Source organism: Panthera tigris, chromosome B1, assembly GCF_018350195.1.
Source record: "Panthera tigris isolate Pti1 chromosome B1, P.tigris_Pti1_mat1.1, whole genome shotgun sequence".
NCBI lineage: Eukaryota > Metazoa > Chordata > Mammalia > Carnivora > Felidae > Panthera > Panthera tigris.
Genome location: NC_056663.1, coordinates 104,870,748 through 104,885,714, shown reverse-complemented (window position 1 = coordinate 104,885,714; position 14,967 = coordinate 104,870,748). Strand labels below are relative to the sequence as shown.

Below are 14,967 nucleotides of genomic sequence, written 5' to 3'. Positions count from 1 at the left end.
ATGACTACTGAAAATGAATTAATGAACAAATGATTGACTGAAAGTAAAATCCCATTTAACTATTAGTATTTATATGAAACAAGGTCAGAGAATAAAATTTTACCACATTGCATTGTGAAAGAAATTCACTCTTGGAAACTTTCTTTCCCAAACATAATAGAAATAGAAATAAGAAAACACTTCTGGCAACTTATTTTTTTGCCTAATGCTGAATGTGAAAGATTGACTCTAGCCATTGCTCTCCTTCTTTTTTGTTTCTGAAATATTTGTCCTTTTCCCCTACGTGGGCATTTCCCACAGCTCACAGAAGAATGGCCACTACTTAAGCCAAAGAAAGTAGAACACAGGAGAAAGCTAAGGCCAAGGCTTGAAGGGATCTTGTTATCTGCGTATGATATGAAAGCTTCCACACAACTTAGCTAGGCTTATCTAAAACCAATAAAGTCATTTTTTAGTAGGAACAGATGTAAAGTTTAATACTCCTAATCTTTCAAAAATTAGATATTGTAAAGTTTAATTGAATTATATTGTCTTTCTAAATATGTAATTCCTTATCCTATTAAAAATTCTATTTTATTCAATCTCAAAGGGAAGGAGAAAAATAGCACTATCATAATAGTAAGACTTTCTTTCAGGAAGAGGTTCCATCTTGTTTGATATATATTTAGTTTTCGAAGCATTTGTGGATTTTTTGAGAAGTAAAGAGATTAAGGAAATAAAATCATAGTTCCCTTCTAGTGAGCAGCACCACATTCTAGGTACTTAGCTAATCACTTTTCATGTACCTTCTCAATGAATCCTAGGAGTTAAAGATTATGTTACCCTGTTTCTAGATAAGAACATAGAAACTTAGAGGGGCCTAAGGTCATACAGCTAGTTAAGTGCCAAAAACAGTCTTAACTTTAGATCAGGCAGAGCCCAAGTCTTATGCATTAGATAAATTGCATTTTTAATATTTAATTGGCAATCCTTGATAAAGGAAGCTGAATTGCAAAAGGTTCCTTCCCCTTATCTATAGATACTTTAGGTTTGTATATTTCCCCAGATCATGGAGAACCAGCAGTCTTGGTAAATTCTAACTATATTACAGAATTAATTAACAATGTGAAAAGCAATATTATATCGAATTCGTAAATGATGATCTTATTTCTAAAATCCAAATTTGGTCAATGAATGATAGTTAAGGGCTCTGAATTTGGAGTTGTTTATCTGGGTTAGAATTTAGAGTCCATTATGGAAAGATCCCAAATTTCCATCAAATGATGAATGGATTAGAAGATGTGAGATATACATATATATACACATATGTATATATATATATATATACATATATATGTATATATATATATGTGTATATATATATACACACACACAGAAATATATATAACATATATATATACAGAAATATATATATAAAATATATATATATATCTGTGTGTGTATATATATATATATATATATATATATATATATATCCAGAATACTACTCAGCAAAGGAAAATGAAATCTTGGGGCTCCTGGGTGGCTCAGTCAGTTAAGCGATTTTGGCTCAGAACATGATCTTGTAGTTCGTGGTTCGAGCCTGCGTCAAGCTCTGTGCCGACACTCAGAGCCTGAAGCCTGCTTCAGATTCTGTGTCTCCTTCTCTCTCTGTCCTGCCCGCCACTAGCACACTTGCTCACTCACTCTCTCTCAAAAATAAATAAACATTAAAAAAAGAAAAGAAAAATATTGAAATCTTGCCATTTGCAACAATGTGACGGAACTGGAAGGTATTATGCTAAGTGAAATAAGTCAGTCAGAGAAAGACAGATACCATATGTTTTCACTCATATGTGGAATTTGAGAAACTTAACAGAAGACCATAGGGGAAGGGAAGGAAAAATAAGTTACAAACAGAGAGGAAGGCAAATCATAAGAGACTCTTAGATACAGAGAACAAACTGAGGGTTGATCAGGGTTGGGGGGTGGGGGAGAAGGGAAAATGGGTGATGGGCATTGAGAAGGGCACTTGTTGGGATGAGCACTGGGTGTTGTAGGTAAGTGATGGATCACTGGAATCCACCGCTGAAGCCAAAACTACACTGTATGTTAACTAACTTGACAATAAATTATAAAAATAAATAAATAAAATAAATTTCTAAATTAAAACAAAAAGAATTTATAGGTCAGAGACCAAAATTTGACCATGTTTTGTTGTGAAAGAAAATCACTCTAAAATACTAAGAATAATTAAAAGCTTCCTTTCCCAAAACAGAAATTAAAAAAAAAAAAAAAAACTTCTGGCAACTCAATTTTTTGTCCAATGCTGAATGCTAAAGAATGTCTCTAGGCAGTTGCTCTCCTTCCTTTTTGTTTCTGAAATATTTGTCCTCTTTCCTTACTTGAGTACTTCCCACACCTCACAATAAAAATGTCCAGTAAGAAACTGGTTTCTGTACCAACCTTGTCAGTGACTTGGGACAAATTATTTCACCTTTCCAAATATCAGTTTCCTTATTTGAAGAATAGAGTTAGTAGTAGCCCTCACCTCATAAGGTTGTAGTGAGAATTAAATGAGATGGTGCTTATAAAACAGTTAACACAATGCTTGACAAAAGGTAGAGTCTCAATCAATGATGATTTTAAATATCATGGCAGGAAAAATTGAAGATAAAATACTGAAAGATAAGTTATTTAAATAGATACAAAATAAATAATAATTTGCACTAACTTTATTAGATTTCAGCATAGTTTTGTAACAATTTAAGAAATGACACTTAAAATTGGGGAATTTGACTTCTAGTTCTCTCTTCCTCCAGTTCTAACAAAGGTGGGCAAAAGTCAGGAGATAAAAGGGTGGCAAGAGCCCAGGACAGCCCATCACAGCTATGTTTGAACTGCTTTTTATCGTAATGTTTAAAATAATAAGCAATAGACATTTATTCTCAATATAATTCTGATATAAAATATACCCAAAGTAGGATTAAGTGAAATCAGATAAGAAAGAGTTATAAAGAAAAAGGGAAAGGCATATATTTATGCCTACTATGAATTTATATAAATTTATCAAAGGGCAGACATCATTTGTCTAATACCTGCATGATTCAAATGTATAAATATTTTAATAGCAGATTTCACCATGGTATTCAGGAAAGCACAACAAATGCCTGAGCTATCTTTCCAAAGCTACCTTTCCACTGTGCTGATAAATAAACTTTGTGTAAAGTCCAGGTAGAAAAAGGAGCAAAGGAAAGATGACAAGAAAGGTGCAGGAAAGATAGGTTACAGGGGACAGGGAATAGAGATTTAAAGCAGTAGGAGGAGTGACTTTTCATAATCTAGGAAATCTCATCTCCCTCTACCTACATTCACTGTATCCAGAGAAGGTGGAAGCCAGAAACAAACTGATTACTGGGAAACCCCAAGAGACTTATGCCTTTTTTCAGTGTGGGACAGTAAAACTGCAATAAGTAACTGATTGTAATCTTCGCTAATATGGTATCCCGAGGACATACAAAATGCTAAGCAAGAGGAGAGTCTCTTGGATGTAAGTAGAGATGTTTAATTGTGGTGAAACTATATGACATCATCCTTGTGTCCAAAAACAAAAACAAAAACGAAACAAACAAACAAAACATGTATTTAAGCATCGCCAGTCCCATGTAACAAATGTTTCTTCACCAGGGCCACCATATTTATCACGTAAAGGTAGCAGTACTCAAAACCCTGCAATGATTGGGGTCATCAGAGATTCTAAACCCTGACTCCATATTCCCATTCCTTTGCATTCCTCTCTAGAAGTCTTCCCCGAGCTGTAAAATAATCACTCAGAAACCCGAAGCTGGTGACTCATTAATCAGGCCAGTCAGTTAATTATGATGCCTCGGTCTTGGCATCTGCCACATAACATGCAGGTGACACCTTCCCCCACACTCTAATGCAGTATCATTGTGAAAAAACTAAAACGAAACTCAAGGAGACCTGAAAAAGACACAAGAAGAACAAGAGTAGGAAATAAAAAAAGAAAGGAAAAAGGCATTTTAGATTATCCAATATGTGCCAGGATTATAGTACCACTTCTTCTCAAAAAGAATAAAATAGGTATTGCGATCCATCTTTTTACCTATATAAATACAGACATTAAGGGGTTATGTGACTTGCCTACAATCACACAATTCAAATGTATTGGAACCTATAAATAAACTAAAGACTTCTCTGACTCTAAAAGCTATCCTTGTTTCACTATATTATGGCAACATGGGTGTGTGATGAAGAGGGAAAAAATTAGGGAAATAAAACATTAAATTTAAAGGTGCCCTTTACATATAAAGAAAAAAAGTTCCTTTATATTAGCAAGTATTTAATCATATGAAAGTGAAACTGAAGTCTGTCCTTGTTGAAGTATTATGTTATTCTATTCATCCTACATTACTTATATTTGTTCTTCCTATATAAATTAGAACAAGGGGCTCCTGGGTGGCTCAGTCAGTCGAGTGTCCAACTTCGGCTCAGGTCATGATCTTGCAGTCCATGAGTTAGAGCCCCTCATCGGGCTCTGTGCTGACAGCTCAGAGCCTGGAGCCTGCTTTGGATTCTGTGTCTCCCTCTGTCTCTGCCCCTCCCCAATCACACCCTGTCTCCCTCTCTCTCTCTCTCTCTATCTCTCTCTCTCTTTCACTTTCTCTCTCTCTCTCTCAAAAATAAATAAAAAAAATTTTTTTAAATTAGAACGAGTGTGCAGCCTTATACTACACCTTTATCTTTAGTAAGTCACTTTCTTTGCCCAGTAAATCATAGGACCTGATTATTTTCCTGCCAATGGACTCTGCCTTCCTTCTCTTGCAAAAATGAATAGAAGAACAGTAGTAACAGGCACAGGGCTTGGTTGGCTGGGTCAGAGCAGCAGTGCACCCTCCATCTTTAGCCTGTAAGGCACCATGGAAACCTGTCATATCAGAAAAATGAAATTTTTGAAAATATGAGAGAAGATTTTCTCCACACAGAGAGGACATCATTTGAAGAACCTACTATTCTATATTCTAGGAGTTTATTAGATTCAGTGTTGTGGCTAAAATTTCAGTGTGGTTGCATAACTTTGTGATGATTAATATCATCTTATGATATGCCGGGAAAGTGGTGAGGCACCTTAAAGTGCTCTCATGTCATGCTTCAGTGAAGAAACAAAGAGAGTCCCATCCCCCTCAAGAAAACTGTGGAATTTCCCACACTCAGCTAAACTGCTGGTCAGGGAAAATAGAGGAAATAAAACATGACTAAAAAGGAAGAAATCAGAGGAATAACAACAGGGCTGACTCTCAAGGAAATAGGAGTTTCTTTTTGTTGTTGTTAATGTTTATTTATTTTGAGAGAGAGAGAGCATGTGTGCAAGTGGGGGAGACACAGAGAGAGAAGTAGAGAGAATTCCAAGCAGGCTCCACAGGGTCAGCACAGAGCCTGAGATGCGGGACTGATCTCATGAACCCGTGAAATCCTGACCTGAGCTGAAATCAACAGTCTTATGCTTAACCGACTAAGCCACCCATGTGCCCCAGAAATATGAGTTTCTTGATGGAAAGTCTGCTTCCAGGAACTTGAGAAAAAGGTCAAGCATGAGAAACATGAGTCCACCAAGCTTGGCTTGTTTTACTATGACTTCATCACTTCTCAGCCTCTTTCCTTCACTATGAATTCATCCTTTCTCCCTTCTTCCCTTCTGCTTTCTCTAATTTACCCAATAACAATTCCTACATTTCCTTTTTTCCCCGTTTATGCCATATTTTTCATTAAATACTGAGTAGCTTCTTCTCAGAGCTAATGAGGAACCCAAATAAATTATAGAATTATTCCTTTGTGACTATGATGTCACAACCTGTATCAGAAAGACCTACTGCTAGAGCTCTGCCACTCATTTCTTTACTCATATTCCCTTAATTCAATTTCCTACTCATCCCTCCATTTCCTCCAAACTACAGGTTAATACAAATACAATAAGAGAGTTCTAATGTCCTTGGGAATGGTTGTGTATTTCCGTTTTGCAGTGATTTTATACCTATGTCTTATGTTGAAAAACTTTTAAAAGAGCTTTGTCACAGTCTCTTGTTGTTCCCCAAGTAACAGGTTTTCCTTTGCTACATTCATGTTCAAGCCTTATATGTATCTAAAAGAATATAAATGGTGTCTTCTAAGTACATATATGTGTGTATATAATTGGATGGATGGATGGATGGATGGATGGATGGATAAATAGGCAATTTATATAGATAGGCAGACAATCATTGCAACTGGGATTAACTGAATAATCTTTTTTTCTCCAAAGGAACTGAAGAAGAAGATGAAGGGGATGACCATCTTCTGGGGTCTGTGGATGAGTTTTGGTGGTTTCCTCATATGTGGAGCCATATGCAACCCCACCTCTTCCATAATGAGTCATCTTTGGTGGAGCAAATGATTCTCAACAAAAAATTTGCCTTAGTAAGTAACTCTCAATCAAAAAATTTGCCTTAGTAACTCTTTTGAATATTACATTGAGCTAGTATACACTGACATTAGAACAAGTTGGTATTTTAGCCTTTCAGTATGTGACTTTTGAATTTGTATGGGATGCTCAGTACTATGCCTAATACTTTGAGGGTTCTAATTTAGGAAAAACTTCACAAGACACTCTAAGACTTACCTACTAGACAGTTTAGTCAGAGCTCATAAGACATGGCTCTCTGTCCAGAAGGAGCTTCTTGCTATATCAGGAAGGCAAAATATGCACACAAAACAATCTTCCAACAAAATGAGATATTCCATAACCTACTACTAAACTGTACAGATATAAGAACCCACAGTTCAGAGAAATAAGTGTCATTGGGAGTGGCCAGGAAAATGTACTTGTGGAAACAGGACTCTAGGTACATGTGAAATAAGAATAAAATTTACGTGCCAGGAAGCACTGGAGTGTAATGAGGCTGAGGGAAAAGACCATGTAAGGAGACCATAATGTGGGCACTAGGTAATGAAGACTGAGTCAGAAAGGTAATGGAAATGGGAGGAAAACCATTTAAACACATTGCAAACATATATGTTATAGTGATGAAACATTCACTTGACTGGTACACTGTTTTCTACTGAAGGCTTTCTGCTTCCTGACAGGGAAATTTACAGTAGAAGTTCTAATAAGTACAGTGTATGCGAAAATGTGCTGTAAGCAGCAGGGATGGTATATAGTGATTAACAACCCAATATAGCATGTTTGTTTCTGTGAATAATACTAATGGCACACAAACACACGGAGGACTCCAGATAGGCATTTGTCTATTTACCCAGCATTCTCACACCATGGGCAGGGAGTGCCTTGGGGTAGGAACTATATTCAGTTCATCACGGCATGGCAGCTCCTATATCATGAAGGTACTCAATAAGTATTTGTAGCACAAATGATCAAGGCAACAGAAATTATCATTCAAAAAGGATTTGAAATGTAATATATTTTTATCTATTATAGCATTTTTTATTTCCAAACCATAAAGCTGATATTACAAAGTTCATAAATTATTTATATTGAGAATAATTCTAAAACCATCATATCATGTTCCTAAGCAAATCCTACTAATTGTAGACTTATCCCAGTGTGTAAAATGAATTAAAATACACAATGCTGGTTAATTTAAATATGATTTTGAAAAACTTAAAATATAATTGCTCCCTTGACAAACAGAAAATGTTTTACCAGAGATTTAAAGTTCTAACCCCATAACTAGAAATGATCGATTTCAAATACAACTGCTCAACTTTGAGGCTTTTCCACATATATGCCTTTCTCATCATTATAGTCCTTAAACAGTATAGTTCCCAACATTATATGTTCTTAAACATTATAGTTCTATTTCTTAACATATTTCACCCTGAAATGACATAAGAGATTGTGGTTGCCAAGGGTTATGTCTCCCTTTGCCGGCCACCTGACCATACAACTGTTAGCTTTTTGGCCACTTAGAATTTCAGAGTATGGACACTCACTTATCATAGAGTGTATTCTATGTAAACTGCTGAAGCCAGGATGTTCAGGTAATTGATCCACATGGTACCTTACTAAAGGTGCACAATAAAAAGTAAGAATTTATAAAATATATTTTTCTATTGAGGATATAGAAGGCCAAACACTTTATGGATAGCATTAGAAGCCCATACTTGTCTTTGAACTTCAGTGACTGCCCAAAATAGATATGCAGCTGCAAGTGCACGATGGGCATGCACTGATATTTTGTCAAGAAAATGAGAATAGTGTCCTCCATATTGATATTGTGAAAATGTTCTGATAGAATTTGCAAACTCTTGTGAGATGAAGAGCCTCCTTTATCCCCCTAGAATATAAACAGAAATAGCAAACAGCATGTAAGAGTGTGTAAACATTGTCACACTTTTTAATGGAGAGCACTAAAAATCCTATCGCGATGCAGCAAACATTAATTCTATCATCTTCAAAAGTCTTAGACTTGCTGATATAAGCAACATTAATCAGCATAAGAGGATGTGAAGAAGAAAATTACTTTTATTCTTTAATCTGTGGAGAAAGAAAGGAAATGGTGAAAGAAGAAATACATGGAGTAAAAGAAAGTATTAATATAAGATTAAAAAGGAGAAGTAAGCAGGAAGGTTTTTGTTCTTTGTTGTTTTTGGTAGCTTTCAAAAAACTAGTTTATCAAGGAAAATGTGATGAACATGACATTAACTGCTATCTATATTCCTCTGCAGCTACATAGTATCTAAACAGTAGTATTCTATTATTACTTGAATGGATGGATCACTGAATGTTATGTTTGTATTAAAACAAGTGTAAATACTTGAAAGTACATATAATGAGAACAGACATGCACAGGAATTATATATATTTTTTTAGAATTCTCAACTAAAAAGCATCATGAGTTGAATAATTCAGAACTGAAATTTGGTCATTCTTAACCTCCTCACTCAAGTGCCAAGCAAAGGACATTTTCTTCAAAATTTTTTTCCTAAGTACAGGTTAACAACCCAAATTACAATCCTCAAAGCAGCAGAGAACAGTCATGAAGGATCTTCAGAAATAAGGCCAAATATGTTCTTTAATATTTAATCAATTATAGGACCCATGGATTTTTTGGGGGGGGGGGCGGTGGGGAGTCAGCAAAGGACAGATAAGAAAAAAGACAAATCCAGGACCAGTCCCACCCAGCCATAATCCCAAGAAAGAGAATATATATATATATGTAAAGCAATTGAGAACAGTGATTGGCACCTCACAAACAGTGATGGCAGCTGTTGTTTTGATTATCATTCCATTCACTATCAGAAAACTGCCATCTTCAATTTTTGCCTAGGCTCCTGGGAGGCATTTAGAGTGACAGGTGAGAGGAACCAAAATCCTCAAGTTTAAAAGCTTATTCTGAATTGCTATGACATTTGGCTAATGTGAATTCTACACATTTTCTAAACATGTGTTAACTCTTCTACTTCCCATCAAGGCATTAGGGTTACAAAGAAGAGGCTTTGCTGCTAAATTTAAAGAGGTAATGAGAAAAGGGTTTTCGTTTTTTATACATTCCATATTATTTCCTTTAATTCTTATAGCAATCCTGAATTGTAATTATATTCATTCTCACTTTATAGAAAAGGAAACTGAAAATCAGAGAAATACAGTGATTCACTCAGGATTATAAAGCTTCGTGGGGGTAGAATTAAGACAAGAAATCCAGGTCTTCTAAAATGGCATATATTGTAACCGCCCAGGCTTTCTCACTAGCCTCTCAACCCAGTTCGAAGGAGTAAGTCTAGATTTCCCTTCTGTCTGGTAATCCAAAAGAATATTTGATAATTCTGATAACATAAAGGAAATTGAAAACTAGAGGTGGAACTCATAGGGCAACTTTTTCCTGAGGTTCCCAGAGGTCCCCTAAACTAAGATAGGCAGAGTTTCTAAAATGTTGGGAAAGGAGACAACTAAACCTGAGGACCTTTCCACGTGAATGAGTTTCTTTTGTCATCTATAGATAGAAAGACTGCTTTAATTCAATGGAAATTATTCTAGAGGAAGTTTTGCCTCAACTACCAACTCACTAGATGAAACAAGGAAAAGCTTAACCTGTGCTAACAGTGCATTTCTAAACTGGGTGGCATCCTGCTTTTCTCCACCAGCTTAGAGGCTCTGAATTTAAAAATCAGCATTTGTGTTTCTCCCAGTGAAGGAACTGAAAGAACATACAGAGAAGCAATGTGCTGGCCTGGGAGCAAATGGGTATTCAGACAAGACTGGAGCTCATGGATAAAATTCAATATTCAAATGAACGATTGAGTTAGAAAACATTTAAAGTATGTTTCCAACTAAGAGAATCTGAGACTATGATGTAAAGCCCTTTTGTCTGAGCGTTCTCTATCACCATCTATAACCAAATACCTGTTATTTTCATTGGGTTTTAGCAAATACATCTGATCTATTATCCTTTTGCACAATTGGACACTTCTGTCTCACAAGGGAATTTGATGTCCATTTTAATTTAGCTTTGAAAGCTCTAATAGCTTATTATGGAAGGTCAAGTAAATCCTTTAGGCAAACTTGCATTTGATGATTACAGCCACCAGGAAATACAGCTTTAGAGGCTGATTAGAAAATATTTTTAGTTGTCAAATATGGGCTGCTTCAGGTATTAAAATGAAATGTAAACAAGGGTGTTTTTTTTTTGCACGATACCCATATCTGAAGCAAGGATTAATTATAACATTTGTTAATGACCTACAACACAGTTTGAAATATCTATTGTACAGAAGTGCCTGGGTGGCTTAGTTGGTTAAGTGTCTGACTTCGAATCAGGTCAAGATCTAACCTTTCAAGAGTTCAGGCCCCATGTCAGGCTCAGATCCTCTGTCCTCCTCTCTCTCTCCGCCCCTCTCCTGCCTGTGCTCTCTCTTTCTCTCAAAATAAATAAAATAAACAGTTTTTTAAAATCTGCTATAAAGTATCTATTGTACAGCTTTTAAAATTGGACAAAATTCCATTTAATAAGTAAAATAACATTGCATTTAAGCCTCAAAACAATCATCAATATGTATATACTTTCAATTAAAGAATTAGAGCTAACATTTTTGATAAATTATGGTGGCTTAATTTTTAATGAAAAAATAATTAGTGGAAATTTTCATCAAAGAACTCATTGCCAATATCAGATGACACTTAACACTGTAATAGACAATTGTTATTAAAATTAGTAGTAGTAGAACAATGTTTCTAATCCTGAAAACATAAAATCTTGCCAAGTATTGTACTTTTTGACTGCATTATCATTACTCTTCAAATAGTGTCCTTTGCCTTTGCCCCCTTCTTTTCCAAGTTCAGCAGAACTGCTAATTCACATTAGCTGAAATGTCTATTGTCACAACTTTTTAGATTAGTGAGCACATTAACTTTTGTAATATGGAAATAAAGATTATAGTATCAAAATGTAATTTAAAATATATTTAAAGACTTGCTGGCTTAAGGAATATATGATAATCTTTTAATTAGTTTGCTTGCCAGCTAGAGAATGAATGAATTCTATCATTTTTACTTCAATGAAGCACTTCGTAAAAAGACACATTCGATTTTTACTTTATTGATATTGAAAACAAAGCACAGTTCTTGTGGTCCTAATAGAAATAGAGTTCAAATCAGGATGTGAAAGTCCACTTGGAGCTGGTAACCACTTCTTCAGTTACCCAAGTAGCACAGTTTTAAAAAGACACTAGCCATTATTCAGAGCATGATGACCAATATGGTGAAGTCTGTAATTTACTTCATAAAAAATACTGGCTGAAGGAACTTGGTAAGGCCAAGAGACGGAAGAGGAGACCAAAGGATGTATTATCAGGACAAATATTCAACTTAAAAGTTCGAGGATGGCCATCTCAGTGATTCCAATATCGAAATGTGTCAGTGCTACCACCCTTACCCCCGCTACCACCTCACATCCTCCCCCAGGATCCCCCAAATCTCCCAACTGCTCAACAACTAAAGGGGCCTGGCTCAGAGTCTCCAGCATCTATCTCCAGCTCGACCGCTGATGACAGTTTTCTGAATGATAGTGGTACAGCATGCCGGCTGGTAAATATTTTGAATATTACTCCTGAGTATAATCAATCAATTATATGATTTAGAAGGAACTTAAATAAGTACATTCAGAAAGGAAGCCATAGGAGAGGGAATACAATCCTATATATTCAGGTAGCGTTTTTCTTCTAATCTAGGTTCTTTACCTAGAATGGTGATTGACACCTCATAGGTGCTCAATGTTTGGTAGATGAAAACATAATAAATTAATATTTCTTCCAGATCTTAAGATTTTATCATTACTGTTTAAAAATGTAGGTTTTATTGTTATTTGGGTATGGTGAGCTCATCAGATCAGGAGACAACCGCAATTGAAAAGCTGGTTTGTTACTCAAAGTTTCCAAAGAGGAGAGAGCACACCACACCATCCACGCCCCATGGTGTAGCACTAGAGTCAGTAGAGAGAGTACGGGGAATCCTGTAGTTCCTACAGGAAAGGCCAGACAAGGCATGGTAAACAGGTTTCTAATTGTGTTATACCTGGTCCTGAGATGATTAGGGAAGGGAGGTAGCTCCTCAGCTTAAGAAGGAAGTGATTGTGGGGCGCCTGGGTGGCTCAGTTGGTTAAGCATCTGACTTCAGCTCAGGTCGAAATCTCACGGTTCATTAGCTAGAGCTAATTAGGTGAGTTAGAGCCCTGCTTTGGGTGAGCCCCTCTTCTCTCTCTCTCTCTCTCTCTCTCTCTCTCTGCCCCTCCTGGGATTCTCTCTCTCTTTCTCCCTCTCTCTGCCCCTCGCTCACTTGCACCCTTTCCTCTCAAAGAAAACAAAAAACAAAACAAAAGCCAAAAAAATGGAAGTGGTTGAGAGTAGGGACCCTGAACAGGTTGGTTTACATTTGAAGAGCATGCTCTTGGATAGGTGTTTAACTGTCTCTAGGAACTGGATAGCCCTGGGAGAGGCTGTCTTTCCCGGGTCAGCAAGGTCTCAGATGTCAGAGCATCAGAAATACAGAAAATAAAAAGGCATGATTAATACAGTTACATATACCTCTAAGTTATGTATCTTGAAGCATTCCATAGGTTTTCAAATCCCCTCATCATTCCAGTTGCCATAATTGTACAACATCTAACTTGCCATTCTCCTTCCATATATATGTTGCCCCGTGTGACCATTATCAGAACAGAAAACAGTACAATGTTTTTCCTTTATGTACTTTACTTCTATTTATGTAGCCAAGAGCACATTTTTTGTAAACCATCATATCCCACCTGTGTCTGCCAGACCTTCTGCCCATGAGCTATTTATTAAGCCTTCAGGTAATTGTTTTTGTCCAATAGCTTTTGTAAACTGAATGCTAGCTTTGCGATTAAAACTCCCCCTTTAACATTTCATATTTGTCATGTGTTCAGTGTTTCAGTATATCACCATACTTGTAAAGATTGATTCTGTTATTTAACATCATTACTTCTGTCCTAGTTTTGTGTCATCCATATATTTTACAAGTATACTTTATCAGTATGACTTTTGCATCTTCATCAAGTTGTTGATCAAGTTGAACAGGCTCAGAAGAGCACGTCTTAAAGGAATTAAAAGTCTACAAGTTTTATTATTTCTAATTCCCTTAAGACATGCTCTTCTGAGCCTGGAAAATATTGAAGTACTTTAGTTCATTATAGTTAACAATTTAGTTCCTCATGTCTTTTATTCTAATATTATGTTTATACCATCATACGTATTTTGAAGAGTGGGTCTCTTTGATAGGGAAAGTAGAATCAGAAGAGATATTGGGCATTTCTGCTTTTCTTCCCCAATCATCAAAATTTTTCAGCCTCCTCCTTTCCAACTGTGAACATGGAATTAAATTCTTTGTGTATCTTTTGCTGATTAGAGTTGTTTTTAATTAGCAATTTATGAAAAATAAACTTATTTTGAGCTTTAGCCTCCTTCATTTTTTTTTACCATTTTTATTTATTTTGTTTTGTTAGTTGTTTTTGTCTTTGGTTATTTGCACTTGCTTTCATCTCATGTACCTGTTTTAAGCCTTGGTGAATGTGAGGGCCCTAAAAGTAGTTTCTTTAAATAATAGCTAGTATTACTGACCCTTCATTATGTGTCTAGAACTCTTAATTAATAATCTTATTTTTTCTTTTATTAATCATATTTAATTCCTGTCTCAACCCTTGTGACCTCAGCTCTATTTTATAGAACACAAAAAGATGATATTTGAAGGGGTTTATTTAGTAATTACTCCCATCCACAAAGCAAAGCCACAGTTCTGGCACTCGAATTCAGAGATTTCTGACTCTTAATCACGATGGTAAACAGATGTTTTCTTCCTTGTTTTGAATAATTATAATTCTCTAGGACGCATTACATTTTTTGAATCCCCGATCCTTCTTCAGCTATACTCCTTTAATGTATTCCTAGTGTATATTCCTTTAGTGTATCATTTCACCCGATCCTTCTTCAGCTATACTCCTTTAATGTATTCCTAGTGTATATTCCTTTAGTGTATCGTTTCACCTTTTTCTATCAGAATGTTTTAAAATCTGCTATCCTAAACTGAAATTTCACATCTAATTATTTTCAGAATTACATATTTTAAGCATTTTGAACCCCAAGATGACATTGTCATCTCCTTCCCAGAGTTCAGTCACTTCCACATAGACTGTAGAATCTGAGAATATTAGGGGTGCCTGGGTGGCTCAGTCAGTTGAGCGTCTGACTCTTCATTTCGGCTCAGGTCGTGATCCCAGGGTCATGGGATCAAGCCCTGCATCAGGTTCTGCACTGAGCATAGACCCTGATTAATATTCTCTCTCTCTCCTCCTCTGCCCCTCTCCCCAGCTTGTTCTCTCTCTCTCTTTCTCTCTCTCAAACAAACAAAAATCAGAGTATATTAGAGTGGGAATGTTGAGGATGGAGAGAAGCAGAAAGACTGGA

At 36.0% G+C, this 14,967-nt stretch overlaps 1 protein-coding gene across 1 annotated transcript in view; it reads left to right on the top strand.

Moving 5' to 3' along the window:
• The window catches only part of LOC102964925 (bifunctional heparan sulfate N-deacetylase/N-sulfotransferase 3), a 185,597-nt gene that overhangs the window by 68,938 nt on the left and 101,692 nt on the right, over window positions 1-14,967 (top strand). The window contains 1 exon segment of the mRNA XM_007087621.3: window positions 6,299-6,453. Coding sequence (XP_007087683.3) covers window positions 6,299-6,453 — 155 coding nt within the window.